Source organism: Capsella rubella, unplaced genomic scaffold (assembly GCF_000375325.1).
Source record: "Capsella rubella cultivar Monte Gargano unplaced genomic scaffold, Caprub1_0 scaffold_4, whole genome shotgun sequence".
NCBI classification, from domain to species: domain Eukaryota; kingdom Viridiplantae; phylum Streptophyta; class Magnoliopsida; order Brassicales; family Brassicaceae; genus Capsella; species Capsella rubella.
This window is the reverse complement of record NW_006238920.1, coordinates 963,298-990,372: the sequence shown is the minus strand read 5'-3', so window position 1 is coordinate 990,372 and position 27,075 is coordinate 963,298. Positions and strand designations below refer to the sequence as shown.

At 34.9% G+C, this 27,075-nt stretch overlaps 6 protein-coding genes and 1 pseudogene across 6 annotated transcripts; 2 read left to right on the top strand and 5 right to left on the bottom strand.

The window, feature by feature from the left end:
- The first annotated feature begins 566 nt into the window (after positions 1 to 566).
- Positions 567 to 1,787, top strand: LOC17890539 (metallothionein-like protein 4B). Its single transcript, XM_006295962.2, has 2 exons — positions 567 to 830; positions 908 to 1,787. Exons 1-2 carry the CDS (start codon positions 739 to 741, stop codon positions 1,071 to 1,073), a joined length of 258 nt encoding a protein of 85 aa, XP_006296024.1. The 5' UTR covers positions 567 to 738; the 3' UTR covers positions 1,074 to 1,787.
- Positions 1,788 to 2,626: 839 nt separating this feature from the next.
- Positions 2,627 to 4,088, top strand: LOC17890342 (UDP-glycosyltransferase 84B2). Its single transcript, XM_006296242.2, has one exon. It carries the CDS (start codon positions 2,627 to 2,629, stop codon positions 3,992 to 3,994), a length of 1,368 nt encoding a protein of 455 aa, XP_006296304.2. The 3' UTR covers positions 3,995 to 4,088.
- Positions 4,089 to 4,472: 384 nt separating this feature from the next.
- LOC17889156 (putative terpenoid synthase 5) lies at positions 4,473 to 7,461 on the bottom strand. The gene is made up of 8 exons (XM_023783783.1): positions 7,451 to 7,461; positions 6,904 to 7,075; positions 6,543 to 6,819; positions 6,077 to 6,452; positions 5,765 to 5,986; positions 5,325 to 5,466; positions 4,993 to 5,244; positions 4,473 to 4,915 (listed from the first exon to the last, which is right to left on the bottom strand). Exons 1-8 carry the CDS (start codon positions 7,459 to 7,461, stop codon positions 4,604 to 4,606), a joined length of 1,764 nt encoding a protein of 587 aa, XP_023639551.1. The 3' UTR covers positions 4,473 to 4,603.
- A 1,609-nt stretch (positions 7,462 to 9,070) lies between these two features.
- On the bottom strand, positions 9,071 to 10,928 carry LOC17888475 (cytochrome P450 81D11). The gene is made up of 3 exons (XM_006295882.2): positions 10,413 to 10,928; positions 9,869 to 10,252; positions 9,071 to 9,794 (listed from the first exon to the last, which is right to left on the bottom strand). The coding sequence occupies exons 1-3, from the start codon at positions 10,911 to 10,913 to the stop codon at positions 9,186 to 9,188; spliced, it is 1,494 nt and encodes a 497-aa protein (XP_006295944.1). The 5' UTR covers positions 10,914 to 10,928; the 3' UTR covers positions 9,071 to 9,185.
- Positions 10,929 to 12,139: 1,211 nt separating this feature from the next.
- On the bottom strand, positions 12,140 to 14,125 carry LOC17890099 (annotated as a pseudogene).
- A 1,238-nt stretch (positions 14,126 to 15,363) lies between these two features.
- On the bottom strand, positions 15,364 to 18,337 carry LOC17887939 (probable receptor-like protein kinase At2g23200). Its single transcript, XM_006293621.2, has one exon. It carries the CDS (start codon positions 17,964 to 17,966, stop codon positions 15,474 to 15,476), a length of 2,493 nt encoding a protein of 830 aa, XP_006293683.1. The 5' UTR covers positions 17,967 to 18,337; the 3' UTR covers positions 15,364 to 15,473.
- A 50-nt stretch (positions 18,338 to 18,387) lies between these two features.
- On the bottom strand, positions 18,388 to 20,233 carry LOC17890525 (alkane hydroxylase MAH1). Its single transcript, XM_006293969.2, has one exon. It carries the CDS (start codon positions 20,146 to 20,148, stop codon positions 18,604 to 18,606), a length of 1,545 nt encoding a protein of 514 aa, XP_006294031.1. The 5' UTR covers positions 20,149 to 20,233; the 3' UTR covers positions 18,388 to 18,603.
- Between the last annotated feature and the right edge of the window lie 6,842 nt (positions 20,234 to 27,075).

Below are 27,075 nucleotides of genomic sequence, written 5' to 3'. Positions count from 1 at the left end.
TAAATGTTTGGGAGTTTTAAGCTGGTTTTGAATTATAGATTTTAGTTTTTAAATTATAGATTTTAGTTTTTTAGTTTTTAGATTCTGCAAAATAAAAATAAAAACAAAAAGCAAAAATTAAAAAATTGTTACGTAGCATACATCTCAAAAATCCATTGAAATGAGATTTTTGATTTTGTTAAAAAAATAGTAAAATCTATAGAAATCTAGATTCGCTATTGTATATAGGAAAACTACTTTTCATAAAATCTTGAATGGCTAGAAAATGGATTTTTGGAAAATCTAAAACTAAAAACTATTTGAAAAATTACATTCAGTCAAGGCCTAAAGCTTTCTTAATAAATAGTTCAAGTCCACTCTTTTAAATTTTAAAAATATAATATATGTTACAGTAAAACTATTTAATGCGTATAAAAATACTGTAATTATAAATTAGATCGTTATTTTTTTAAGATCGTTATTATTAATTGAGATGATTTATTAATTATAAAATTGACGATATAATTTATTTTTCTAAGAAAACAATAACTACTCTTCTATATTATCCTTTTGTAAGAAGAGTCGTGAGTACGTCGCACATGCTTAGTCAGTAGCCACGACACGCGTTAGAGGAGACACATGCCTTCCGACATAGAGGCCACGAATTCATTCCTATTGCTGCTCAGTGTTCTTTAATTTTATCATCCACAATGTAAAAAGAGAGAGGCGTGAGAAAGAAACAAAGCAGGGAAAACAAAAATGGCTGACACAGGCAAAGGAAGCTCCGGCGCTACTAGCTGCAACGATCGTTGTGGCTGCCCTTCTCCATGTCCTGGTGGTGAATCTTGCAGGTTGATTCTTTATTCTTAATATGCTCCAAGACTGAGGTCTTGTTTAATTTAACTATCGAGTGTTTTGATTCATGTAGGTGTAGGATGAGTGAAGCATCTGGTGGGGATCAAGAGCACATCACGTGTCCGTGTGGAGATCACTGTGGCTGCAACCCTTGTACTTGCCCCAAGACTCGAACTCAAACCACTGCCAAGGGCTGCACCTGTGGTGAGGGTTGTACCTGCGCCACTTGCGCTGCTTAGTCATCCTTAACTATGTTTATATCATACTTACTACTGTTATGTACTAGTTAGTCGATATGGAATAAAAACTAGACGATAAAAATATGTCAATGTTATGCTTCTTGTATATGTCAATAAAAGAGGGTCTTTGGACTAATACAAAACTACAAACTGGGCCAAGTCGAAGGAGAAGAGTATATATATGACTGGGACTGGCTGAGTAAACTAAAATTGGGCCTAGAAAAAGAAAGAAAACCCTAAAAAGATGTCATTGTCTTCTCTTCATCCTTGTTCCTCCATCTGGATCTGGTATAGGTTGGGATATGATCCTGTTGGTGATCAGTTCAAAGCATTGACCTTAGTGTCTCTTACTTACCGGGACCATGATTCTCTAGTGCACCAAGTTTTAACACTTGGAGGAGAATCTTCATGGACACGCAATAAGGTCACCACCCTGCCTTATTACACTATAACTAAACCAATATGCATCAATGGTTTCCTATATTATGGTACCCCCAACCCGATATGAGGAGAGCCACGTGATTGTGTGTTTTGATCTCAGATATGAGAGGCTAGGTTTTATCAAAGCACCTAGGGGTGTTATGTCTTGGGAGAGTGAATCAATATTGATTGAATACAAAGGCAAGTTAGCTTCCATTGAGAGACATCCTTAGTTTTGATTTATGGATACTAGAGGATGTGATGGAACATGTTTGGTCCAAGCAAACACTTGAGCTTCCGTTCTCTATGGGGATGGGTGTGAATATGAATTCCCCGAACACCACCAACAAAGCTAATAAATCATGTTATTAGTACAATGTAGGAATATAGTAAATGACTAATATTTTAATTTCAACTAATATTTAAAAATTTTATTGAAAAAGAAGAGTTCCATCTCACCGAGTGACAAAGCCCGAAGGAGAAGAGTGCATGTCATGTAATTTATTGTTTTAGGATATCATATATCATAATACTTTTGTATTAATGTATTGTAGATTCCAGTTTAGCTTTTCAATCATATTTTTTTAATTAGGGATTTCATTAGGAAAAATAAATAGTATTAATCACAACAAAATCTCTTAAATTTTTTTACATAAAAAATATATAGTAAGAGAAATTACTAAGGAAGTCAATATTAAGGAATTTGTATGGAAGTCAATTACTAAGGAAGTCAATATTAAAAAAATATAGTAAGAGAAATTACTAAGGAAGTCATATTAAAAAATACATATAGGAAGAGAAAATACACTATTTTAAAATTTTGAAAGATAATCAAACATTTTTCATAAATAAGGTAAATTTGTAATTGACTGCCATTATAGAAATTGGTAAAGATTATGAATGTTTGTCAACAATTTTTGTAAGAAATTTAGAAAATCATTAATTTTAAAATCAATATGGACCAACATTAATAGTCAGCAAATCACAATGATAGATTGTATTACCAATATCACAATTAATCATAAATGTAAGATCTTTTGTTGAACAACCATTATTATATATACCACAAAAAAATTAGAACACATAATTTCATGCGAAACTCAAAAACTAATACCTCTAAATCTAAAATAATTATGGGACGTGTTGAGGTTCAAGAAACTCATGTTCTAATGGTAGCGTTACCATTCCAAGGCCACCTCAATCCAATGCTCAAATTCGCCAAACATCTCGCACGAGCCAACCTACACTTTACTCTCGCGACCACTGAACAAGCCCGTGGCCAGGTCTCATCCACCGACGAACCACATAGCCTTGTGGACCTTGTGTTCTTCTCTGACGGTCTGCCTAAAGACGATCCAAGAGACCCCGAGCCTCTCGCAGAGTCATTGAGAAAATTCGGACCGAAGAATTTGTCGGAAATCATCGAAAAAAAGAGGTTTGCTTGCATTATCACTGTTCCTTTCACTCCATGGGTTCCAGCTGTTGCAGCTGCTCATAACATTCCTTGTGCAATCCTATGGATCGAAGCTTGTGCTGTTTTCTCGGTTTATTACCGTTATTACATGAAGACAGACTCTTTCCCCGATCTCGAAGATCCGAACCAAACCGTAAAGCTTCCAGCCTTACCGTTATTAGAGGTTCGAGATCTCCCGACCATGATGTTACCTTCTGATGGTGCTCCTTTCAATAGGCTAATAGCGGAATTCGTAGATTGCTTGAAAGATGTGAAATGGGTTTTGGCTAATTCATTTTACGAACTCGAATCGGATATAATCGAATCGATGTTTGATTTGAAACCTATCATCCCAATTGGTCCTCTGGTTTCTCCATTTCTCTTGGGAGCTGATGAGGAAAAAACCCTAGTTGGGAAAAACCTAGATTTGTGGAAATCTGATGATTACTGTATGGAGTGGCTTGACAAGCAAGTTAGGTCTTCAGTGGTTTACATATCTTTTGGAAGCATACTCAAATGGTCAGAGAATCAAGTCGAGACCGTAGCGACGGCATTGAGAAACAGAGGAGTTCCATTTTTATGGGTGATACGTCCGAAGGAGAAAGGCGAAAACGTCCAAGTCTTGCAGGAGATGGTGAAAGAAGGACAAGGAGTTGTTATCGGATGGGGTAATCAAGAGAAGATACTGAGCCACGAGGCGATCTCTTGCTTCGTCACGCACTGTGGATGGAACTCGACGGTCGAGACGGTGGTGACTGGTGTCCCGGTGGTGGCGTACCCGTCTTGGATAGATCAGCCGCTTGATGCGAGATTGCTTGTGGATGTGTTTGGTATTGGAGTAAGGATGAGGGATGATGTTGTTGACGGAGAGCTTAAGGTTGCTGAGGTTGAGAGATGCATTGAGGCTGTGACGGAAGGTCCTGCCGCCGTGGATATGAGGAGGAGAGCGGCGGAGCTGAAGCACGGAGCAGTATCGGCGTTGGCACCTGGTGGAACTTCAGCTTGTAATCTGGACTTGTTCATCAACGACATCACAATCGTTACTTAGATTTTAATTTACATGTAAACCACATTAGTATTTTTGAAACACAGTTATAAAAGAAATTCTTATATTCAAAAGTGAAGAATATTATTGCATTTAATACAATATTTTTTAAAAAAGTCAATGAAAAAAAAAATGGAAATAATATAGATATTTAAAAGATTTTGTCAAGATTTAAAACTGTAATACTCCATATTTTTATTATTTTTCTTTAAACTGTTTTGATTCATTATATAACACATTAAACTAATAAAATCTAATATTTTTCGAGTTTTGTGTGGAAGTAGCTTACTTCTCCTCCTTATTACTCCAATAGCTTATTTTAGGTTGGACATAGAAAATATAAATGTCATATATGGATTGATTTTGCTTATTTTCACACTCTATAGGTTAAGGAAGCTGAATGTTGAAATTTGGGGAAATTGGAGTGAAACATTTTTGTATGTTTTTTTTTTGTTTTTTTTTTGGGCCAAACAAATATATTTAAACAAACTATGCTTAAATTGATCTGTTTATTGGCATATTACATGTTGATCAATAAAACTCATAAGGTAGAAAGAGATACATGCTACATCACAAGAGCTAGAGTGGAACCAAGTGTTTCAACCAAAACCCTTAACTTACCATCAAAGACGCATCCATGTAGTCGACAAACAATGATTCGACAAACTCTGTGAATTGTCCTTTGGGACGAGTGTACCCGTCGTGGGATCTGTAGGTAACATCAATCATTTTCCCACAATTAATGGCTCGAGATAGGACTTCACGATGCACTCTTCTATGTGTCTTCAAGAGCTCTGTGTTCACCGACTTCTCCAGGTCTCTAACCATTTTATGAAACGCCTTATATGTTTCCTCTTCAGTAGCTCCGAATTCATTCATATAATAGTTGACAGCGTTTGCGATAAAACCTCGGCTCATGTCATCCTATTCATAGCATTCATGTTTAATTACTTAGTTAGAAGAAGAGATTTTGAAATAATGTGACTCGTATAATTATGTACCTTGAAGCCAGTCTTGTCATTCATTATACGACCCTTTGATGCCAAATCATGAACGAGTTTTGGTCTAGATTTTAGCCAAGCATAACCTTCTTCCCTAGTAGCACTCGGTCCCAAGCCGAGAAGTCCCAATGCTATAGTTGCATACATTGTGACCCCCACGCCCCCAACCTCTAAATACTCTTCAAATGTTGGCACCTTATCTGTCTTTGCCCACTCAACATAGTTAAGGTGGGATCGCTGGAGTATCTTGAACTGCATTATTAAGTATCATTCTATTAATGTAAATTGTAATGTAAACTGCATTAATATGTGAAAATATATGTATTATGTACCTCTGCTAAAGCACCTTCCACATTGTAGCTTCGTCCTTCTTCACTCTTCCCCGCTCGTTCACAATCTTCAAAAACGTCCATAGTAAACTTGAAGACGGTTTTGAGATAATCTGGCAGACTCTCCCCAAGATCTGGATCCCATCTGCATACACGTACATACTTTTGGACATTGGTCTATTGAATAGTTTAAGTAAAACCAGAAGGATTATTGTATTTTACAATTAAGTAAACCGAAACATTCTTCCATAAGTTCTTAGTAAGAAATAACAGATTTTGTTAGTTACCGAACCAGCGATTTCTAAGCTTTTGTCAGAGATCTTTACCAGTTAAACTATAGGCTCTTTTGGTAATAATTTATTCTACTTCTTCGTCGTTTCATTGGAGCTCTCTCATCGATTAAAACATTTATTAAGCTTGCTATTATATGTATAGCATATTACCTTTCGATGCAGTCAAGAAACTTTGCAACTTCAGGAACAGAACCATATCTATCACAAGAGTCATCCGTAACGGTCAGGAGCACCAATAACTTAGCCAATTTGATTCTGCCTAGTGAATATTGTGGCTCGAAATACATAATCACTGCATATAAATGGCACTCCACTACTCTGTGTCTAAAGTAAGGTGGGAGCTTAGATGCAAGATCTTGGTCATTCCACCATCTGCAAAAACATGTATTAGCGCGGCAGCTTGTAATTAAATTATTCTTTGAAAAAATTGTATAGAAGTGACTGATACAGTAAGTAGTCTACTTGGTTAGAGTTTTCAGCTCGTTAATCCAATGGAGTTGAAGGAACTTGAAATTGAGCTTAGCCAACTCGAGTAGGACTTTGTTGTGAGCATCTTCTTGTTTATAGAACCTAATGTATTCACTTGCGAATAATATATCAGCATTGTGGTGCTGAGGCATGTAAAGCGCATTACGTATAACCCTTGAGATATGAGGCGGGCACGTTCCACCTACTAAACGCTCCAAGTGGCTCGACGCGAAGATCATGGCTTCGTCCAAAATATCGTCAGTGGTCGTACCTAATTGTGTGGCTTCATACAAATTTAGTAGACCTTTGGCATCTTCTTTAAGACATTCTTTAAACTTCCCATCCTCCCCTTTAAATCTCTTAAACACGTCTGTTTACAAAATAGACCATGTTGCATATAATTTAATTAAAGGAGACATAGTAGTATAATTATTGAACATCAGTTTGATATACTCCTTACCAGAAGACAAGTTATATCCATATGTCCTGAAAACCCAAAATATGACCGAAACTGTGGACAAGTCAGTTTCACCGGCCATAACGGTCTCCATGTTTTCGAAGCTGTGTTTCAAATTATCATCTATCTCATCCTCGAAGTGGTATGCGAGACCAAGTGCGACCAGCAAGTAGATTGTAAGAATTCTCTTCTTTGTCTCTTCCACGTCTTGTGAATACATGAGCATCTTCCTTGCTGTTGGCTTTATTGCGTTCATCTCTCTTGTAACCGCATCCATCTCCTATAAGAATCCAGCTTATTAATATCTCATGCAACAAACGTATATATATATATATATATATATATGTATGTGTAACGAACTCACTGAGACATTGATGGGAAGACGAAGGAAATGATCACCCCATTCAGAAGGTGGCAACTTCTTAAACGTACGTTTACTTTCCTGAACGTCATACTCTAGTAACTCCGTAGTCTTCAAACAAAGCTGCCTTGTAGGCTTACGAGCAAATGATGTATGTGGAAAGCGAGAGAGTTTGCTCCGAATTAGTTAATTATCTCTGTCAAATTGTTTAGATCGTTGTATAATTATATATAAATTGTGATCACATTAGTGTGACGCTGATGAGTAACTTGTCAATGTTTATATGATTTTCTTAAAAGTAAATTAATCAAGGGCACAAAAACTAAGTATTTAGTTTTTATCGACTTAAATAAGTATTTAATCGCCACATGTATGCATGGGGAGCAAAAATGGTCTATGTTGATATCTATCTCTACCTATCTACTTATCATCACATATCCTTAGCCTAGCTAACCAATGAGTAATTTCTCTACTTGGTAACTGATAATGTTTGGGTTGCAACTAAATTAACGGCACCAATCAATTCTTGGAGGTATTGGGCGTGAGAAACAAAGCCAACATGGTATCTTATATATGGCTAAGCTTATAAGAGATTAAAAGACAAGTGTCATATATATGGAAGATATGCAGCTTTTAACGATATGTCTATTTGTAATGATGATCACCATGTATTGGCTTGGTCTTACTTGATAGCTTTGTTTGCATCCTCTTAATAGAATTGCATTTTATTGCATGTGCATGAGTTCTTCCATATGGCATCTGATGAAACATTTGTCTAACATTCTCATAAGCTATAAGAACACATAAGGAACGTGGCAACAATGGTTCATGTGAACCACTGTAAATTCAAAGGGAACAATGTAAAAAGAAAGAGAACCATTTTTCAAAAAAAAATTGAAATACACCTTATTTTTGTCACCAATTTTTGTTACAGCTTTAAAAGCACTTTTATAACATTTAGTACCAAACAAAATTAAAATATTTAATTGAATCTTCAAATTTCTTTTATCACTTGATTCTTTGTTTGTTCATATTTTCGTTTTTTTTTCCCGAGGCTGTATTTTTTCTTTTACAACACAAGTATTAAAGTTATAACAAAAGTATAAATTAATATTATACTGTGAATTATTTACAGATTAATTGGGTGATATGGTTTGATTGTTGTACGTATACATATAAATTTTTTGTACATATATATTAATTTTTGCCTATATATAAATTAACAAATAAAACTATGTTTGGTAAATAAATGATTTGTGATATTTTTATATACTGAAAACGTATATTATATTTAGTAAATTTTTATATCTATAGTATATGAAATGTATGTGGTACTAATTATTGCAAATTTAAGTTAGCATGAAACTCTTAAGTTATATTAAGTTAGCATGTTAGCCTCGTTAACTAATTATTGCAATTTTAGGGGGTGTATTGAATTTGACATTTTAGAAGATTTTAAAATATTTTTAAAATCACTTGTTATTCAATTAATGATTTTAATATGTCTTTTCAAACTCTCTGTTATTGAAAACAAAATTTATGTAAAACAATAAAAAGTTAACTTAAATTATATTTATCACGCTCTCTTGGATTCCTTGTCGATCCTTTTTATCTATCTTTGTTTGGCATTGGGGAATGTCTCTTCTTGTTATGAATCTTTGAATCCTTCTCTTTGTACTTGGCTTTATGAATGAATGAATCAAGTGTTTGAAAAAAAACAAAATAAAAATTATTATATTTATCACGTAAACATGACACGATATTTCTGTTGTGAATTCGTATTTTTTTCATGATTTGTTCAATTTTTGTTATAATGTTATTTGATTGACGCACATTCTTAGATTATATTTTTGTGTGATCAAAAAATTTTTAAACCCTTAACTTATAACTAAAAATTGTACGGTCAAGTAATGCATCATTTGTTTTCGTTTTCTCCCTGATTGATTTGGTGTTTATCGTGTCGTTCCATTCGAGAGTCGAGACACAGTTTTTTGTATGAAATTGATCTCGATCGAACCTGTACCTGTAGACCGAAATGTCGTCATCATGAGTACGTAAGGGTAATTATTAGTTTTAGCAATATAGAGTAATGTAGATTATAGTATCATGAGTTGCATCATCTTAAGAAACAGTTTAATAAAATAATGTTGGACAAGAATTAAGACTGACGTTTTGGGAGAATTTGTTTCATCTTTTATTAATAAAAGCGACGATTTTGATTTTTGATGATTAACATGTGAATTAACTTATCATACATCATAAGATAATTCATTCACTAAAATGCCCTAACCAACTACAACCTTGTGTACAATGGGGCGAGCTTTACACATGGCTAGTAACGGTGTCTCCGGACGCATCAAGGTCATGGGTTCTTCTCTACTCTCAACATATTCTTCTCCAACTCTCTCCCACTCAAAACACTGAACCATCGATCCAAGAGCCAAGGTCACTAGCCGATTCGCTAGGCCAATCCCTGGACAAGCTCGTCGTCCAACCCCAAACGCCAACAACTTTTGCTTTTCTTTTTCATCTTCAAACCTCTCTGGCTTGAACATTTCTGGATCTTCCCATATGGACGGGTCTCTATGCATGGCCCATATGTTCACCAATAACATCGTACCGCGCGGAACGTCGTATCCAGCCAACATGCAATCCTCTGAGGTCATATGTGGATCAAGTGTTGGAGCTACCGGGTAAAGCCGTAAGGTCTCCAACACAATCCGTTGTAGGTAAGGGAGATTTGTAGTATCCGATTCATCTATTAACCGGTCAAAACCGACTTTCGTATCGATTTCGGTCCTAGCTTTCTCCAATATTTCTTGATGGTTCAACAAATTCAACATTGCCCATTCTAAAGTCCATGCTATTGTCTCAGATCCAGCGAATATCATAACCTGTAAGTTCAAAATGTTATCATCAACCACCATAAAGATTGATTAGTATATTATTAGGGTTACTAAATACTTACAACTATGATTCCTTTAATAATGACGTCTGTGTAATAATCAGGTTGCGTTTCTTGGAGAGAAAGCAAGTGATCAATCATAGTGTTACCCTTTTCTTTATCAGCACGTTTCTCATCCACAAGACTCTGTAAGAACTTATCAAGCCGACTCGCTAACTTCTTGATGCGTTTCTCAAAATTTGTGATCCATCCCAAGATTGGTAAGTAATCAGCTGCATTCCCGGCGCCAGCACTAGCCATAATCTCGTCTAGTAGGTCTCTCACTTGCGAAGCAACCTCGTCTTGCTCAGTGCCCTCACCATAAAATCGTTTCCCGGCTATCATTCTAAAAATGTTATTTATAGTCAACTCAAAAAGCAAATTTCTCATCTCCACCTTTGCAAATCCCTGATTATAGTCACATAAACAAATGGTCAACTCTCAGATTTTCATTTTCATACTACTACGTACCCATGTCATGATAGAGTGGACAATACTACAAATCCCTAGGTTACTAGCTTATTTGGATATATATAATGTTAAGATATATATGTAGAAGCTGACATACATGTTGGGAGTTTTTGGAGAGGCGTAGTAACAAGTGTCGGGTCTCATCGTGACGGACAGATAAGAAGCCGTTGAGCTTATGTGACGAGAAGATCTCAAGGGTGCAGATGCGGCGCAGGTTTCGCCAGTGGTCACCATAAGGCGCACTAGTCATAGTGGTGGAGTTGTACTCAATATGTTTCCTTACAATAAACTCTGGCCTATTGGCCAAAACAATGTCGTTTTTTGTAAAGCATTCTTCAGCGATGGCGTAGGAAGAGACGATAACCATGAGACGGTTTCCGGGGCGGAGGGAGAAGATTGGGGCGTCACCTAGGGACTGAGAGAGAGAGAGGAGTGTGCGGTGAAGCGGCATTTTTAGGAGGTGAAGGTGCCCAATGAACGGTAGTGGCCTAGCCGGACTTGGTGGTAGGTTAAATTTGCTCTTTCGTTTACCATACAAAAGTTTAAGAGCAATGAAAACGAAGAAGGCGAGAGACAAAACTAGGAAATGAGTTTCCATGACGAATATGTGTGAAATGAATCCTGGAGTTAAAAGTTACAGCTTAATTTATAACGTAAGCAAGAACATGCATAAAAAAGACGTTACAGTTTTGGTATTGTCATGGTCCATCCATCCATGATTCAAGATATTATCATGGTCCATGATTAAAGCATGACTCATGGAATTTATCCCATCCGTCACTAAAGATATGTTCTCGTCTCATGCAACCAAACAAGTGTAAGATATCAACATTAATAATAAATTATATAGCTAACTATATATTGAGTAAATGATCTAACTACGAATTTGTTTGTGTTGAAATAAACACTAAAGTTAAAAAAAAAGTTATATATATAGCTTAGTTTATAATATAAGAGAGAGCATGCAAAAAAAAAAAAAGACGTTACAATTTTGGTACTGTCACATGCATGGAAATTATAAACATAGCCAGCTATAGAGTAACGGATCTAACTACGAATTTGTTTTGTGTTGAAATGAACACTAAAGTTCAAAAAGCTATAGCTAAAGTTTATAACGTAAACAAGATCATGCAAAAAAGACGTTCAAATTTTGGCATTTTCATGGAATTTATCCCATCCGTCACTAAAGATATGTTCACGTCTCATGCAACCAAACAAGTGTAATATATCAACATTAATAATAAATCAATATAGCCAGAGATAGAGTAACGGATATAACTACGAATTTTGTTTTGTGTTGAAATGAACACTAAAGTTAAAAGTTTAAGTTTATAGCTTAAATTTATAACGTAAACAAGAGCATGCAAAAAAGACGTTAAAAGTTTGGTATTGTCATGGAATTTATCCCATCAGTCACTAAAGATATGTTCACGTCTCATGCAACCAAACACGTGTAGTATACAAATCAACATAAATAATTAGAATAGATACACAAAATAACCTTGAAATAAAAATTAAATTATAGTACATAAATGACCTTCCAATATTGTACCAATGGAGAGACATGCAAAATGACTTGAATAACTTAACTATTTTTTCTTCTCTGTTGTTATTTGTTAAGTAAATGACCCATCATCACTGTCTTTAACACCAAACCACCCACTGTCACCAACCATGCACCATCACTACAAACACCAGATCTCGCTAACTATGTTTACTGACTCTGGTTTATTTGATTTCGTTGGTTCTGATGCCATGTTAACCAGTCGACGAAAACAATGTCGGCAATCTAAAACTCGAGTATTGTGATTTGACACCAAAAAATGAGAATTGTGTTCCAAAGAAAGAACTTATCCTTAAAAACCATGTGTTAACACATGTAAGAGTACATATGAAACTTTAAAGTACACGACAGTCTTGTCTCGTTTTTAATTTTCCCAAAGGACAAATAAAGGCAAGTTACACTTAAGCATCAAGAATCTTATGGACAAAGGGACGAGCTTTACACATAGCTAGCAACGGTGTCGCTGGACGCATCAAGGCCACGACTTCTTCTTCTCTAATGTCAACATATTCATCCCCAATTCTCTGCCATTCGAAACACTGAACCATCGATCCAAGAGCCAAGCTCACTAGCCGATGAGCTAGGCCATTCCCGGGACAAGATCGTCTTCCAATCCCAAACGACAACAACTTTTGCTTTTGCTTTTCATTTTCAAACCTCTCTGGCTTGAACATATCTGGATCTTCCCATATAGACGGGTCTCTATGTATGGCCCATATGTTCACCAATAACATCGTACCACGTGGAACGTCGGAAGGAATTTGTCTCCACTAGCCTCATTCGAAAAAGAAAAGAATCCGAACAAACGTATCCTCCCAACTTGCAATCATCTGAGGTCATATGTGGAACATTTGTTGGAGCTGCCGGGTGAAGACGTAGAGTCTCCAACACGATACGTTGGAGATAAGGGAGATTTGTAGTATCCGATTCATCTATTAACCGGTCGAAACCGATTTTCGAATCGATTTCGGTCCTAGCTTTCTTTAATACTTCTGGATGGTTCAACAAATTCATCATCGCCCATTCTAAAGTCCATGCTATAGTCTCAGATCCAGCAATTATCATAACCTGTAACATTCAAATTCATTCTCAGCCACACTATAAAGCTTGATTATATAATATTAGGCTTAGTCAATACTTACAACTATGATTCCTTTAAGAGTGACGTCTGTATAATAATCAGGCTGAGTTTCTTGGAGAGAAAGCAAGTGATCAATCATTGTGTTACCCTCTTCTTTAACCGCACGTTTCTCATCCACTAGACTCTGCAAGAACTTATCGAGCCGAGTCGCTAACCTCTTGATGCGTTTCTCAAAATTTGTGATCCAACGCAAGATTGGTAAGTAATCAGCTGCATTCCCGGCTCCAGCTACGGACACAGTCTCATCCATAAGCTTTCTCACTTCCTTCGCAACGTCGTCTTGCTCAGTGCCCTCACCATAAAATCGTTTCCCGGCTACCATTCTAAACACGTTATTTATAGTCAACTCAAATAGCAAATGTCTCATCCGCCTTCGCAAACCCCTAATCATATTCACATGCATAAAAAAAATGATCAACTCTCAAATTTGATCACATGCACGCACATTGCCAGGTTTAGACCCATGCATGCAGTGATAAAGTGGCAATACTACAAATAAATAGGTTATAATAATGTTAAATATATGTAGAAGGTCACATACATGTTGCGAGTTTTTGGAGAGACGTAGTAACAAGTGTCGGATCTCATCTTTACGGACAGATAAGAAACCGTTAAGCTTATGCGACGCGAAAATCTCCAAGGTCGCGATGCGGCGCAGGTTTCTCCAGTGGTCACCATAAGGCGCACTAGTCATAGTGGTGGAGTTGTACTCAATATGTTTACCGAGAATTAAGTCTGGCCTATTGGCCAAAACAATGTCGTTTTTAGTAAAACATTCTTCAGCGACGTCGTAGGAAGAGACGACAACCGTGAGACGGTTTCCGAGGCGGAGGCAGAAGATTGGGGCGTCACCTAAGGATTGAGAGAAAGAGAGGAAGGTGCGGTGAAGAGGCATCTTCAGGAGGTGTAGGTGTCCTATCAATGGCATTAGCCTACCCGGACTTGGTGGTAGGTTAAACTTGCTATGTTGTTTACTAAACCAAAGCTTAAAAGTAATGAAAACGAAGAAGGCAAGAGATAAAAGTAGGTAATGTGTTTCCATTGTTTAGATCTACGAATTTGTTTGTGTGGAAATGAAAACTGAAGGAGTTTAAAAGTTGTAGCTTAGTTTATAACGTAAGCGAGAAAGCAAAGATCATGCAAAAATAAAAATATGTTTTTCATAGAACTTTCCCCACCCGTCACTAAAGATATGTTCACGTCTCATGCAAACAAACACGTGTAGCAAAGCCACATGAATTCAGCTAAGTTGTGGAAGCAACACAAAACAAATTTTTTGAGAGATTAGAAATTGAGAATCTGACGGATAAAACGATGAGAGCTATGACTAGCCTAGCAGAAACGTTTTGTACTTGCTTGCATATTTAGCGGGTTCAAATTTTTTGGATTTTTCAAGTTTTTCGATCGTAATGTGACGTGACCAAAATCGTCTCCAAAGTAAACACTTAGAGCACCTCTCCAATGGTAAGCACTTCCAATGCTTACCAAAATTTTTATAATAAAATTTGCTTTTTGTTAACTTAAGCAATTCATAACAAAATTTGAGAAATATTGATGACCAATGGTAAGCACTCTTTTTTTTTTGCCAACATACTCAGCTAACCATACAAGAACATGTTTTATATTTGGATTTATAGATGACTAGAGAATTTAAAATGTCAAGAAATATACCACAAAGCAAAGCTCGTGGTAAATAGGCGTTCTAAGAAAACCACCTCTATTGGTGGTTGTTAACTCAAGTTGCTTATTTTAGAGAGAACAAAATTATTAATACAAAATTATGTGAGTTGCTTAAATAGGTAAAACATATATTCAAAGTTGCTTAAACAAGAGATTTAAGAAATTTTTGAAAAAATTTTTTTGTCATCAAATTTTGAAAAATTCTTCGCTAAATAAACAACTCATCAAATTAAATAATAATATTTGTATACATAGTTAATAATAAACACCCATGTTTAGAAGTACTCTAATTGCTTTGCCAATAGCACGAGATTGAAATTCTCTAACATACACACTTGGTCTACATTTTTCTACTATGTGCTTTGTTGCTCTACCATTTGCACTACTTAATATGGTTTTTTTTTTTTTAACGCCTAATGTTAATGTTAAAAAATTTATTAGAAAATAATTAATGACATATATTTAGATACTATATTTTATACGGTCTTTAACAATATTCTTTTTCCTCCGAAAGTTTTTTCCAAAATTGTCAAAGGATAATTTTTGAATGATTCTTAAAATTGTCAAGTTTTCCATATTTTTTTCAGTCTACTTTTTTTTTTCTTCTTTTTTCTTTCAATTTTACCATCGATTTAATAATTTTTGAGTTATCATAAGTTATAATGTTTAACTGAAAATTGCTAAAAGTAAAATAGTTAATTAAACGATATAAAAATGACATCACATTTCTAACAAATTTAAATTTTTCACACACGATATAAAAAATGATTACATCATCTCGCTTCAGAGATCTTCAACTGTGAGAAAACTCGAGTCTCCGACGAATCCGTATTCCCAAATCTGTGACTCGATTCATCATCCTTCACCACAAACGAGTTCATACTAAACGAATCACTCACCATCAACCTCGGGATCACACCTGAATCAATCGCCGTACTATCTTCTTCATCATGAGCCTCTCTACGAATCGTCATCGTCTGAAGCTGAAGAACATACTCCAGATCCCAAATCACATCCGCCATACTCGGTCTCTGATCTCCATACTCTCTCAAACATTTCTCCGCTATTTCCATGAATTTCAGCAGAGAGTTCATCTCGATTTGACCTATCAGATTCGGATCCACGATCTCATCGATTACTCCGTTTGATTTGCAGTACAACGCCCACTCCGCGAGATTCACTTCTTCGTGTGGGAGGTAAGGATTCAGAGCTGGTCTCGCGCATAGGACCTCGAGGAGGACGACACCGAAGGCGTAAACATCTGATTTCTCGGTTAAGTTGTGTGTTGAGAGGTACTCTGGATCGAGGTAACCAAATGTTCCTTTGATGTTTGTGCTCATATGGGTTTGATCTTGATTACGAATTGTGAGTTTGGAGAGTCCAAAGTCGGCGACTTTAGCTGTTGTGTTCTCGTCTAGTAGTATGTTTGTGGATTTGACGTCTCTGTGTATGATTGCTCCTTCTGTTCCACTGCTGTGTAGGTAATGCAATCCTCTAGCTGCTCCAATGCAGATTTCTAGTCTTTGTTTCCATGTCAATGGAGGCAAGTCAGAGTCGTATAGATGCTCTTTAAGCGTACCTTTCTCCATAAACTCGTAGACGAGGATCATTTCGCCGTTCTCTTCGCAGTATCCCGTTAGAGCTACGAGATGTTTGTGGCGGATTCTTGAGAGGACTTGAATCTCTGTTTGGAACTCTAGGATTCCTTGCCCTGAACCGGTCTTGCCTCTTTTGATTGCGGCTTTGGTTCCGTCGGGAAGAATAGCTTTGTAGACATCTCCAAACCCGCCTTTCCCGATCATTAACTGCTCGTCGAAGTTGTTTGTAGCTCTTAGAATGTCTTTGAAGGGAATCGTCAAGCCTAAGTGTAAGTTGCGTAATGGTGAGTTGTTGTATGGAGAGATTGGTCTGTTGTCTGAGCTTCCACCTCTGTTTAATGGTAATGGAGACCACACAGTGGCCTCAACGTCTGGTTTTGTCTTCTTCGGTCTCCTTCGCTTCAAGAATACTATAAACAACAAAGTAAAGACCAGAGCCAATATAGCGGCAGCAACACAACCAGCGATGATGTAAATGTGAGAACGGTTTCCATCTGAAGGATCAGAATCAGATTTACTCAAAAACTCCATTACCTCCAGACCATTCAGAAAAACAATATCCTTGTTGGATTCCTTATTACCTATACTTATATTCAAGTGTCCAAAACCATCAGAGACAGTCACGACATCTTTATAAAATGGAGTCACTGGCCCACCATACTCTGAAGGCTTTATATCTACTCGCGGATACCCGTTTACATAGAGATAGAAATCAGAGTTTTGTGAATCCTTCACAATATCACAGAAGTGAATCCTGATGAAGTGTCTATGATCACTTTTGACCTTAAATGACCACGTAACGTTCATTAACATCCCCTCCGCTCCCCGACTCGAGCTATGGTCTAGTGCCTGAGCTGTCTGGTAGACGAAATCAGGAGCAGTAAATTCAGTCGCTGACCGAGACCCTGACACATAATTAGGCTTTTGTATTGATGAAATGTTCCTCGCAGAATCTTTTTTGAAGAGAAAGTCATAGTCAGGCAACCAAGTCCTTCCCAAGGTATCATTTGCCGGTGTGATTTTCATGCCGCCTACGTTTAATCTGTAAAGTATATGCAGATTCTTGTCGAGATCGTTTGTAATTTCAAGATCATCAGGAATAGCGAAAACTTCAATGGCGTTGACGAGAGCTAAAGAGGAACTATCCGGCACAAATTGGATTTCCAATTCTGGCGAGTTGATCATCAGGAGAAACTCTTCAACTCGTGGGGTCTCAGTAAAATTCTGAAGTGAGAAACTTTTCAAGTGATGATTAGAACCAGAAGTAACAGAGACACTGAAACGAGCATTTAAAAGATCTTCCCTAGAAAACACAGCAGAGAAATGGAGACGCACAACATGTAGACCAACAGAATCGAGTTGGAACTTGTAAGTAGAAGGGCGTCTGAATATCCTAACCGTCCGGTAGATTACGGGCTCACCAGATGATTGATCGTTGATGACTTCACTTCCTTTACCGCTCAAGGTAACAGAATTATTACTAGAGTTCATATCTCCAACGAAGGTTACTTTACCATGATCAGCATTAGAATCCGACCCACAGTTAACATAAAACTTCGCGGGTCGAGTATACGCTGCAGTTTGAGAGAGAGTGAGACGAGGAAGAAGAACAATAACCATAACAGTTACAAAGAGAGAAACAGTCTCTCCAAAACAGAGATTCTCCATAGCTCCGATGGAGAGAAAGAGCGAGAAAGAAAAGTCAAGTATTTGAGGTCAATGGATGAAGAAACATGTGTGGTCTATGTGAAGAGGGTTGATGAAGAAGATGAGATTGAAGGAGAGATAGAGAATTGAAATCATTGGTGTGACATAAAAGAGAGAAGAAGAAGACCATAGTTGACTTTTCAAGTCTTCTTCTTTTGTCCCATGAAACAATCATTCTCTAAACTTTTTTACCTATGGTTCTCTGAAACTGACCTAGTCGCAGAAAAAAAACATTTGAGATATTAAAATTTAAACATTTGTATTATATGTTTGTCTGTTTGATTTTTTTTTTTTTTGGACAGGATAATCTTTTTTGTTCAGATTGCTTTGTATGATTTGTTCAATGACTCTGTGTGATAACAAATCATTTTAATGTTGAATATTTATTTAATCTATTTTAAGTTTTATTTAGAAAAACTAGAACTACATAGCAATTCTAAACAAACTCTCGAGTACATACTCAAGAACTTAAGCAAAATCATCAAGAATGTTATGGACAGTAGCTAACCGATTCGCTAGGCCAATCCCAGGACAAGCTCTTAGCAAACTTTTATTACTTATTTCCATACCATAGAGTCCACAAGTAATGCAAAATTATTCAGACCAAATTACATCTCTTAGTGACTGTAACTTTAAGACCATGCTTCATGTGAAGAATAATAGATGGCACTGGCTCGACTTTGTGTCCTTCAACAACCTTTATCTCATAGTTTTGTATGATTTTTACAGCCACTGTCTTCATCTGTGTCATAGCCACTTCTTTCCCCAAACAAGTCCTTGGACCGGCATTGAATGATAAGAACTTAAAAGAAGGCACATGGATCAACCTTCCACTCTCGGATACCCATCTCTCCGGTTTAAACTCTGATGCATCTTCTCCCCAAACTGATTTCATTCTCCCTAATGAGTAAAGACAGAACACAATCTTTGAACTCGCATCAACCTTGTGTCCGCTCGGAAGAACGTCTGGTTTAGTTGGAGACTTGTGCTGAAATGGAACCGGGGGATATAGCCTGAGGGATTCATACAACGCGCCATGTAAATACACCAACTTGTTTAACTCTTGGGGGTTGAATGAATCAAATTTAGAACCATTGGTTCTTGGAGTAAGTTTTGTGTTGATTTCTTGACGAATCTTGATTATGGCTTTTGGGTTCTTGGAGAGTAGCCAGAAGAACCAAGTGAGAGCAGATCCAGTAGTGTCTCTACCAGCTAACATGAAGCTTAAAATCATGTCTCTAAGGAACTTTTCATCACTAGGATTCAACAACTTGTACTTTGTCGTATCCACATTGATGTAAGACATCAACAAATCTTTAGAAGAAGAGTCGATGTTAATAACCCCTCGGGTTATTTCATCTCTCTTAGAAGCTATGCACTTAGAGCAAACTCTGTCGAAAGTGGAGTGAGCTTTTTTCATCTTCAACTCATCTCCAATCCCAATCCATCTTTGCATCTTCCAAACCATCTCCGGCTTGACATGTCTGAAGAATATTGCTTCCTCTGCTTCGTTTAAAGCTCTAGCAAACTCGATATCCGGCAAATCGATGGAGAGACAACCTGGATCAACCCCGGTAGCTAAAACAAACGAAGTGTCGAAAGTAAATCTTTGAAACACATCTTGTAAGTCAATGACTAGTTTCTTCTCAGCAACGTAATCAAGAAGTGGGACAAGCCCTTTCTCTAGCTTACTCATGCTTGTTCTTAGCGTAAACCTTTGAAAATCATGATGACTCATCATGCTTTGAGTCGATTTCCTCAGATCTTTCCATAGCTCCGAATCCGCGTTGAAAATTCCGTCTCCCAAAACATCGAATATCTTCTTGAACTCGGATCCTTTCGGGTAATTCTCGAAGTTTGAGCTCATGATGTAATGGATATTGGCAGGATCAATGGTGACCAACATGTCTAGTCCCCCGAAACATGGACCTTTCAAAGGATAAGTTAAGTTTGAGGCCTCGAGAAGCTCAGTTACATAGTCGTAAACACGAGGGATCTCCACGAGTAAACCTGGAAGCATGCCGAGTAATGGCCAGTTTGTGAGAAACGAAGGATGAGGTTTCTTGCTAATCAAGAAATACCCGAAAAGGAAGGAGATAAAAAAGAAAGAAACTGAGACTTCAAGTAAGGTTATTAGAGCCATTAGAGAGAATTGAGAAAGTATCTCTTCTTCTTTCTATTGAGAGAACTTGATACAATGATACTAATAAATATAATAATACAAGATAATGTGGAAATTAATACAAGGACCAGCTTGCCACTGAAACTGGTGTTGTGTCTCTTTCGCTTGCGTAATGAATATTATTAGCTTACTTTTTTCTGGTTATTATTAATTCATTTGTGTTTTTTTCCTATTCTAGCTTTTTGGAAACGAATGCATGTGAGTTATTTTTAGTTTGTAAATTTGTCCCGATTGATATATACAAAGGAACCAAGAAACCAATAAACGAAACTTTAATTTATTACACTTGTCTTTCACTGTACAGTCCGGTCCAGTAGTCTGAAATGTTTCGGCTCCACGAATCAACAATGATGTAAAGTCTAACTAAAAATGTCAACAAACAATAACATCTTAAAAACATTTGGTACTACCAGTGTTTTTTTTTTTCTTAACTAACTTACGATATGTGTAGGATATGTAACTAAGAATTGTTTGTGAAAATTAAGCAATTTGAGTTTGTAAGGTGTTTTTATCACTTGATACGTTTCTAACTGGTGCTTTCTTATTGTATACTAGTGAAAGCAAAAGAAGATCACAAAGAACACTTTCAAAGACGAAGATTCCAACTTCTTTTGTTTCCAAAAACATTTTATATGGGCTCTGTATAACACTAACGTGAAAGAAGCTGCCCAAACAGAAAAAAAAAAGCCTTTTTAAAAAAAAAAACTTAGAACAGAAAACGCAACACCCAGCCCACAAGAACAGGCCAATTCAACTTGAGCCCATGTGCAGTTTAACAAATCGGATTATTTTCGGCCCAGAATAGAAAATGATTGAAGCCCATCTCTCACAAAGTTCATGTTTGATTGTATTTTTAAATTTTATTTTTGATTAATTTTTTTTATCTTCTATTACATTATTGATATTTAATCCTATCTTATTACGATGATTTAAAAACTATCTACAGCATATGCAATTACCATAAAAAAGTAAGATATGTCATAAAAAAACAAAATTTGAAAAAAAAAATAGTAGAGACAAAACCTAGAAACTAGAGAAAAGAAGTAAATGAAAAAAAAAAAAAAGTGAGAGAGCAATATGCAAAACGAAGGAACATATTAATTGCGTTTTGAATTCAAAGCTAAAAAAGCTACGACGACTGTGTCCCTTTCCAAAACCACAGATTAGCCATGTGACGTTTCGAATCAACTTCTCTTGAAAAATATATAATCATCTCTCTAATTTTTTTTTTTTTTTTTTTTTTTTTCATCTCTCTAATTTTTTTTATGCATTCCTAATTAATCTATAATAGTTAGGAGCTAAATCAAAACGTGAATCTCAATTTACACTATTATAGATATAAATGTTGTTACATCTCTCACTCGGAGTTTGAGTTTGAATGAAACTCATCAGAAGAACGAGTACGTATGCATAAAAGACACATGCGTAAAAACATAAACACACGTGTAGAAATAAGTGACCAACAAAAAATAATTGAAACACTGAAACAAGACGTCTTTGAGACACATCAAAACCTTTGGGGTCATTTCCGCCCGACAACGAAAACGACTCAACAGACATGTTTCTCTAACACTGCCAAATTCATCAGCCGTAATATTCACCCGAACTCAATCTACACTTTTGTTATTGTACTACTTAATTGTTATATGTAATTACGTATACAATAACTATAAATCTTTTGGAATATTAGTACATTTATACCAAATGATAAATGGGTAAAGTTAATTAGCACAAAAAGTAATAAACCTGCACATACTGTATGTCAAACTTAGGATTCGAATGGAGAGAGCGTATCGGGCAGAGCAGATTAAGCGGTTCAAGCATATCAAGCAGATCTAACAGATCAAACACTTCAAATCTCCAGCGATTTTACTGTTCATAGTGCAGTACAAATATCCTTCTTATTTTTGATGTGCCATCAGGACAATTATTTTTTAATAATATTTTCCTTTTTGAATTACATTATATTTATTTTGTGTTGAATGGTAAATATAACAAGACAATTTTTTCGTTTGCAAGAAAACTACTTTTTATCAGCCTCCCATTCAAGGTCTTAATAAAAACGGTTCAATCCGCTGATAGATTTGTCCGCTCCAACTGGGGAAATTGTAATCATTTTAACCTTACAAATCTTTAGTCCATTTAATGGGGATTTTGAAAAAGTTTATACTAATTATAACTATCAAATTTTAATTTTTTTTTTTAGAGAACTTGATTGAATAAATCCCATTTTTCAGATTTTATATAATATTTTGTCTACCTATTTTCTGCTGCACACGGTAGGTTATCATGTTTTGCACGTATAACAAACTTAAATCTAATGGAAACTCGGAATGTATCAGCCAAACAGAACACATAAATAAAACAAAATGTTATGGATCGTACGTAAACTATATTCGAAAAAAAAAAAATCAATCAATATGAAATATTTATTTAATCATATACTATAGTCGAAATTGAAATATTCCATGACACGGACCTATTGAAAAATGTCCCCTAGAGTAAAATAATACTGATTTAAATTGAGTATAAAACGATTTGATTAAAACCTACCACCATGTTTTTCAATGTTATGACTTTTCGTGGATAGACCAAATTATTAAGTCAATACATAGACTTGAACCAACCTTATCTTAAAAGTGGGTTTCGTATACGTATTTGCCAAATGCAACAGTGCAAAGTTAGGCATACGTATAAGACGAAAACCATCTCGTGTAAATGAAAATCTCATACTGTCTTTAATAAATATACAGAAATAGCCAACCGACAATCTTATATTGACTAAGCCATAATTAAATCGAATTAAAAGCATATAGTTTGTTACTGCAAAATTTGTGTAAACATGAGAATTTCGTACTTCACAACAAATTTACTGTAATTTCATTGTAGAAAAACAGAACGACCATTCAATCTTTTTAAAAAGAAAGTATCGTATTAATCACTTCTTAAATAGGAATATATATGTAGAATCCAATTTTTTCGTAATTTATATGATATGTGTCAAAATGATTAATTCAAAATAAATACACAGATTGTATCAACATTTAATAAAAGTAATTTTATTTTGCAGTTTTTTCATTCTGCAAATTTTTATCCTGCAATTTATGTTACTATACGATTATGCATCTTTACCAAAAAAAATCAGAATGGTATATTCTTAAAAATTTGGCAGATCAAAGTCTTAAAAACATCATTTAGCAAAAAAAACTTTATCTTAGAAATTGTTTTTCTTTTCTAAAGAACATTTCATCACATGCTAATATACGCACATATTGTTTTCTTTTAGTTTATGCATAGACAACTTGGCTAGTGGCTGATGGATAATTTGGCCATCTCCAGTAAACAAAAAGAAGAAGAAAAGATAAAGGGCACAGACACATTGTACAAAGACCTTTTTTTACACACGATCTTTGTTTTTGTTTGTTAATACAAACCCACATAAAAGTTTCTATTTCGTTAATTTAAACACACATATTAAAGTATCTTTTTGTGAATACGAACACACATTCAATGTTTTCTCTTGAAGATTGAAGTGTAATCCACAAATTAGGGTGTTTTGGTTAACATTGACACAAATACACATTACAAGTAATTAAAACGAATTTATGATAGCCCTGGTTAGTGATAGGAATCCAAATTAGGGTTCCAGTTTTTTTAAGACTTAATACCACACGAAGTCACTTTCTCAAAAGTATTACCAGAAAAAATGATACGGAGAAAATATTATGCGTTAATAATCTTTCTTTTTTCTCATAATCACTAATTTACTACTCTAACTAAAGAATATATTTCTCTCTTATATTATTACTCTTCTCGCAATATCGTTTCATAAAAAATGACTTTTAATGTAGTACACTCTTTTTTAAAATGGTGTTTTCAATAGAAAATTCCTGTGGTTATCTAAAAAAAATGGCAAACCACACGACAAAGTCCATATCTAGAAAGGAAAAACAAAAGGAGATCAGTAATGGAAAGACAATAGTAACGAAAGAACAATGACAGTGTTTGCCTATAAACTCATCATGCCCTGTCTTGTCTTGTCTATTACAATGTTCAGTCTTTTTTCTGCATATGCAAAAAGCTAAATAAGATTATTGTCTTTAAATATAAAAAACTAAAAAAGGTATCAGAAATCGTGTAATTTTAGATTTTATATTCTCCCAAATTTGGAAATTCTTACTGGCAAATCAATAACATAATGTGTGTATACATTTGTGCGTGCGTTAAAATTTTAAATTTTCCCAAACTTGGATATTCTTACTAGCAAATCAATACAAAAGTGTGTGTGTATATTTGTGTGTGTGTTTCTACATTTTTTGTTTCTGAATTACTAAAAGGTTTAAGATATAGATCCCGTACATCTCTTAAAATCAAAGATCAAAACATTTTATATTGTCTTCTTTTACAAATATTATTCGAACCAGCGAACTTTATGATTGGTTTGAAATCTTTACATGTTTAGCTATTGATATTTAGTTCTTTTTTTTTTTGGTTAAAATGTCGACGTGTATTACAAATTTACTTGTAAATCTTCACATACACTAGAAATGAAATGATTAATTGTTTGATTCGTAAATAAAGATGTACATGCATGTGTATGATGGGCAGACTAGGAGCCCTTGAAGAACTACCAAAGAGGTTGAAATTTATGTTTCACGATCTTTTATACGGAATCTTTCACCAAAATTCATGAAAAAAAGAGTAAATTTAATTTCGTTGTAACAAAGTCCGGAAACAGAATAAAAAGAAACGATCGAGCATGCAAGGGGTAAGGGTCTGATGTTCACTCCACTCCTTCATAACGAAGTCTTTAACTTAATCAACTCCATGTATACTTCTAATTAATTGTCACCAAATAATCTTTAATTAACCACTAAAATCAAAATCTTGGACCATATATGAACAAGTAGTTTTATACGTACGAGAACGAGTGTAATAGTGCCATACGTATACTAACTATTAATCCATAAACTATAAATATAGTTTCTATCTAACTTAAAGTCGAATCCTAGTTCATCTTTATAACTACTCATTAGAAGTTACAAAATTAGATTTTTTACTTGAGTTCAGAATACTGTGTTGAATTTTCTACTTGAGTTCAAATTGAAAATTTTTAAAACATAATTGATAGTATAAATTGTCTTTCGCACGTACGGAGATATCAAGTATCAATAATTGTCGTTAAAGACTATTCTTGACAACAAGTCAACAAACATTAAACGTGCACTTGTCTAGTAACTAGTACTAAAAATACTATTAGTCTAATATGAATGTTTTCTAACTAACATGTAATTAAAAACACAGAGATAATTAATTACACCGATCTTCAAATGAATAGGAAAGAAAAAGATGTTTTAATAGTTCTTTTTGAATGGTCTATTTTCTCCAAATTCTTGAAAATTCTGATTTGCCCTTTTGATTTCTTTGATCTCTTTAAGCATTAGAGTACGTATATTCTTTACCTTGGATCAACCATAATTATATATGCGGATGTTGTTGTTGTATAAACTCTTGGTCTATATGTTCTAATGTGTGTATTACCTTATAGGTACTTCGAATATGTTAAGTCTAGACCAAGAAAACTATAAATAAATTGAATACCTACTCAAGAAAAGAAAGAAAAGAAGAAAGTGGGAAGAAAAAAACTATTTCAATTAACGTATGCAATACTAAGGAATAGTGTGATTAATGTTGACATTTTAGAGAAAATGTTGAAATGGTCCAAATGTTCCCCATAAATGTCTAATCAAAGAGATAAGGCAATGACCCGTGCCATCAGTCACTTCCTCAATTTTTCTTCTTTCTTTCATTAGGTCATATTCATATACATATCCTTTTTTATTATTATCATATATAATTTATATAACCCATAATATTAATAATTGTTATTATTTTAAGGCCCACAATGTCAACTGATCGGCTTGACTGAATATTATCTTTCGAATTCATGCTTTATAACAAATGATATAGTATTTGAAAAAAGTATTTATACAATTCCAACGAAAACTATTTATACAAATACAATTGGGACATTTTCATATAACTCAAAATGCATAAGAATATGTTTAACTGTTTTTTAACAAAATTTCAAACAAATATATATATACTACTTCAAAGTTAAATAAATAATTCACTTCTTGCTATCTTTATAAGAAAACAAAGAAAGTAAAAAAGAAGTAAAAACAAAAGCAAAAACCCTAGAATTAATTGGGACAGCAAGTTGGAGTGGGTACACAGGCACAGGCACACAGCACGATCGACCAAAACGAAATGTCCCATGCATGTCTTTAATTTGCTTTAGAGTTAGTTCTTCCAAATCGAGAATTAGTTTTATTAAATCAATAAATAGCATAGTACCAACTAGTACTCGTACCACGACCTTTGCTATCCATACGACCAACGTCTTAAATCTCTTTTATTTCTTGCACCCTCATGCACTAGTACGCGAGCATACACGTTGCCAAGAGAAAAAAAGAATCATACATATGAATCATGTATCATCCACAGTTCGAAATTTTAAAATACATTAAGTTATAATGTGTATCATATATCATATGAATCATATATCATATATACTTCTTTTGGCTAACTTATGGTAATCTATTGGAGTAGTGTTTAAAAACTTGTTATGTGTCTCTTATATCTCTCTCTATGTCTCATTTATGTTATAACTTTTTCTATATGTTATTTCAATCTTTTTTTTCTTTTCATAATAATTTCTTTCTAGAAACGGTAACATAAATCTATTGGGCCACTCAATTTAGATCAAATTCGTGCTATGTTACATTATAACCTCTATAATAAATTAATATATGTTTTGGTTCCAAATCCGTTTTTTGGTTTAATTTATATATCGATAAATTAATAACTTTATAAACTAATAAAAAT

Excerpts from the sequence above, each read along its gene's own strand:
- LOC17890525 (XM_006293969.2), bottom strand. The coding sequence starts at position 20,148 with ATGGCTCTAATAACCTTACTTGAAGTCTCAGTTTCTTTCTTTTTTATC.
- LOC17890342 (XM_006296242.2), top strand. The coding sequence starts at position 2,627 with ATGGGACGTGTTGAGGTTCAAGAAACTCATGTTCTAATGGTAGCGTTA.
- LOC17890539 (XM_006295962.2), top strand. The coding sequence starts at position 739 with ATGGCTGACACAGGCAAAGGAAGCTCCGGCGCTACTAGCTGCAACGAT. Across the intron at positions 831-907 it reads CCTGGTGGTGAATCTTGCAG|GTGTAGGATGAGTGAAGCAT; the intron begins GTTGATTCTTTA and ends TGATTCATGTAG.
- LOC17888475 (XM_006295882.2), bottom strand. The coding sequence starts at position 10,913 with ATGGAAACTCATTTCCTAGTTTTGTCTCTCGCCTTCTTCGTTTTCATT. Across the intron at positions 10,253-10,412 it reads TCTCCAAAAACTCCCAACAT|GGATTTGCAAAGGTGGAGAT; the intron begins GTATGTCAGCTT and ends GACTATAATCAG. Across the intron at positions 9,795-9,868 it reads TTATTAAAGGAATCATAGTT|GTTATGATATTCGCTGGATC; the intron begins GTAAGTATTTAG and ends TTGAACTTACAG.
- LOC17887939 (XM_006293621.2), bottom strand. The coding sequence starts at position 17,966 with ATGGAGAATCTCTGTTTTGGAGAGACTGTTTCTCTCTTTGTAACTGTT.
- LOC17889156 (XM_023783783.1), bottom strand. Across the intron at positions 5,467-5,764 it reads TTTCTTGACTGCATCGAAAG|ATGGGATCCAGATCTTGGGG; the intron begins GTAATATGCTAT and ends ACGTGTATGCAG. Across the intron at positions 5,245-5,324 it reads TGGAAGGTGCTTTAGCAGAG|TTCAAGATACTCCAGCGATC; the intron begins GTACATAATACA and ends TTAATAATGCAG.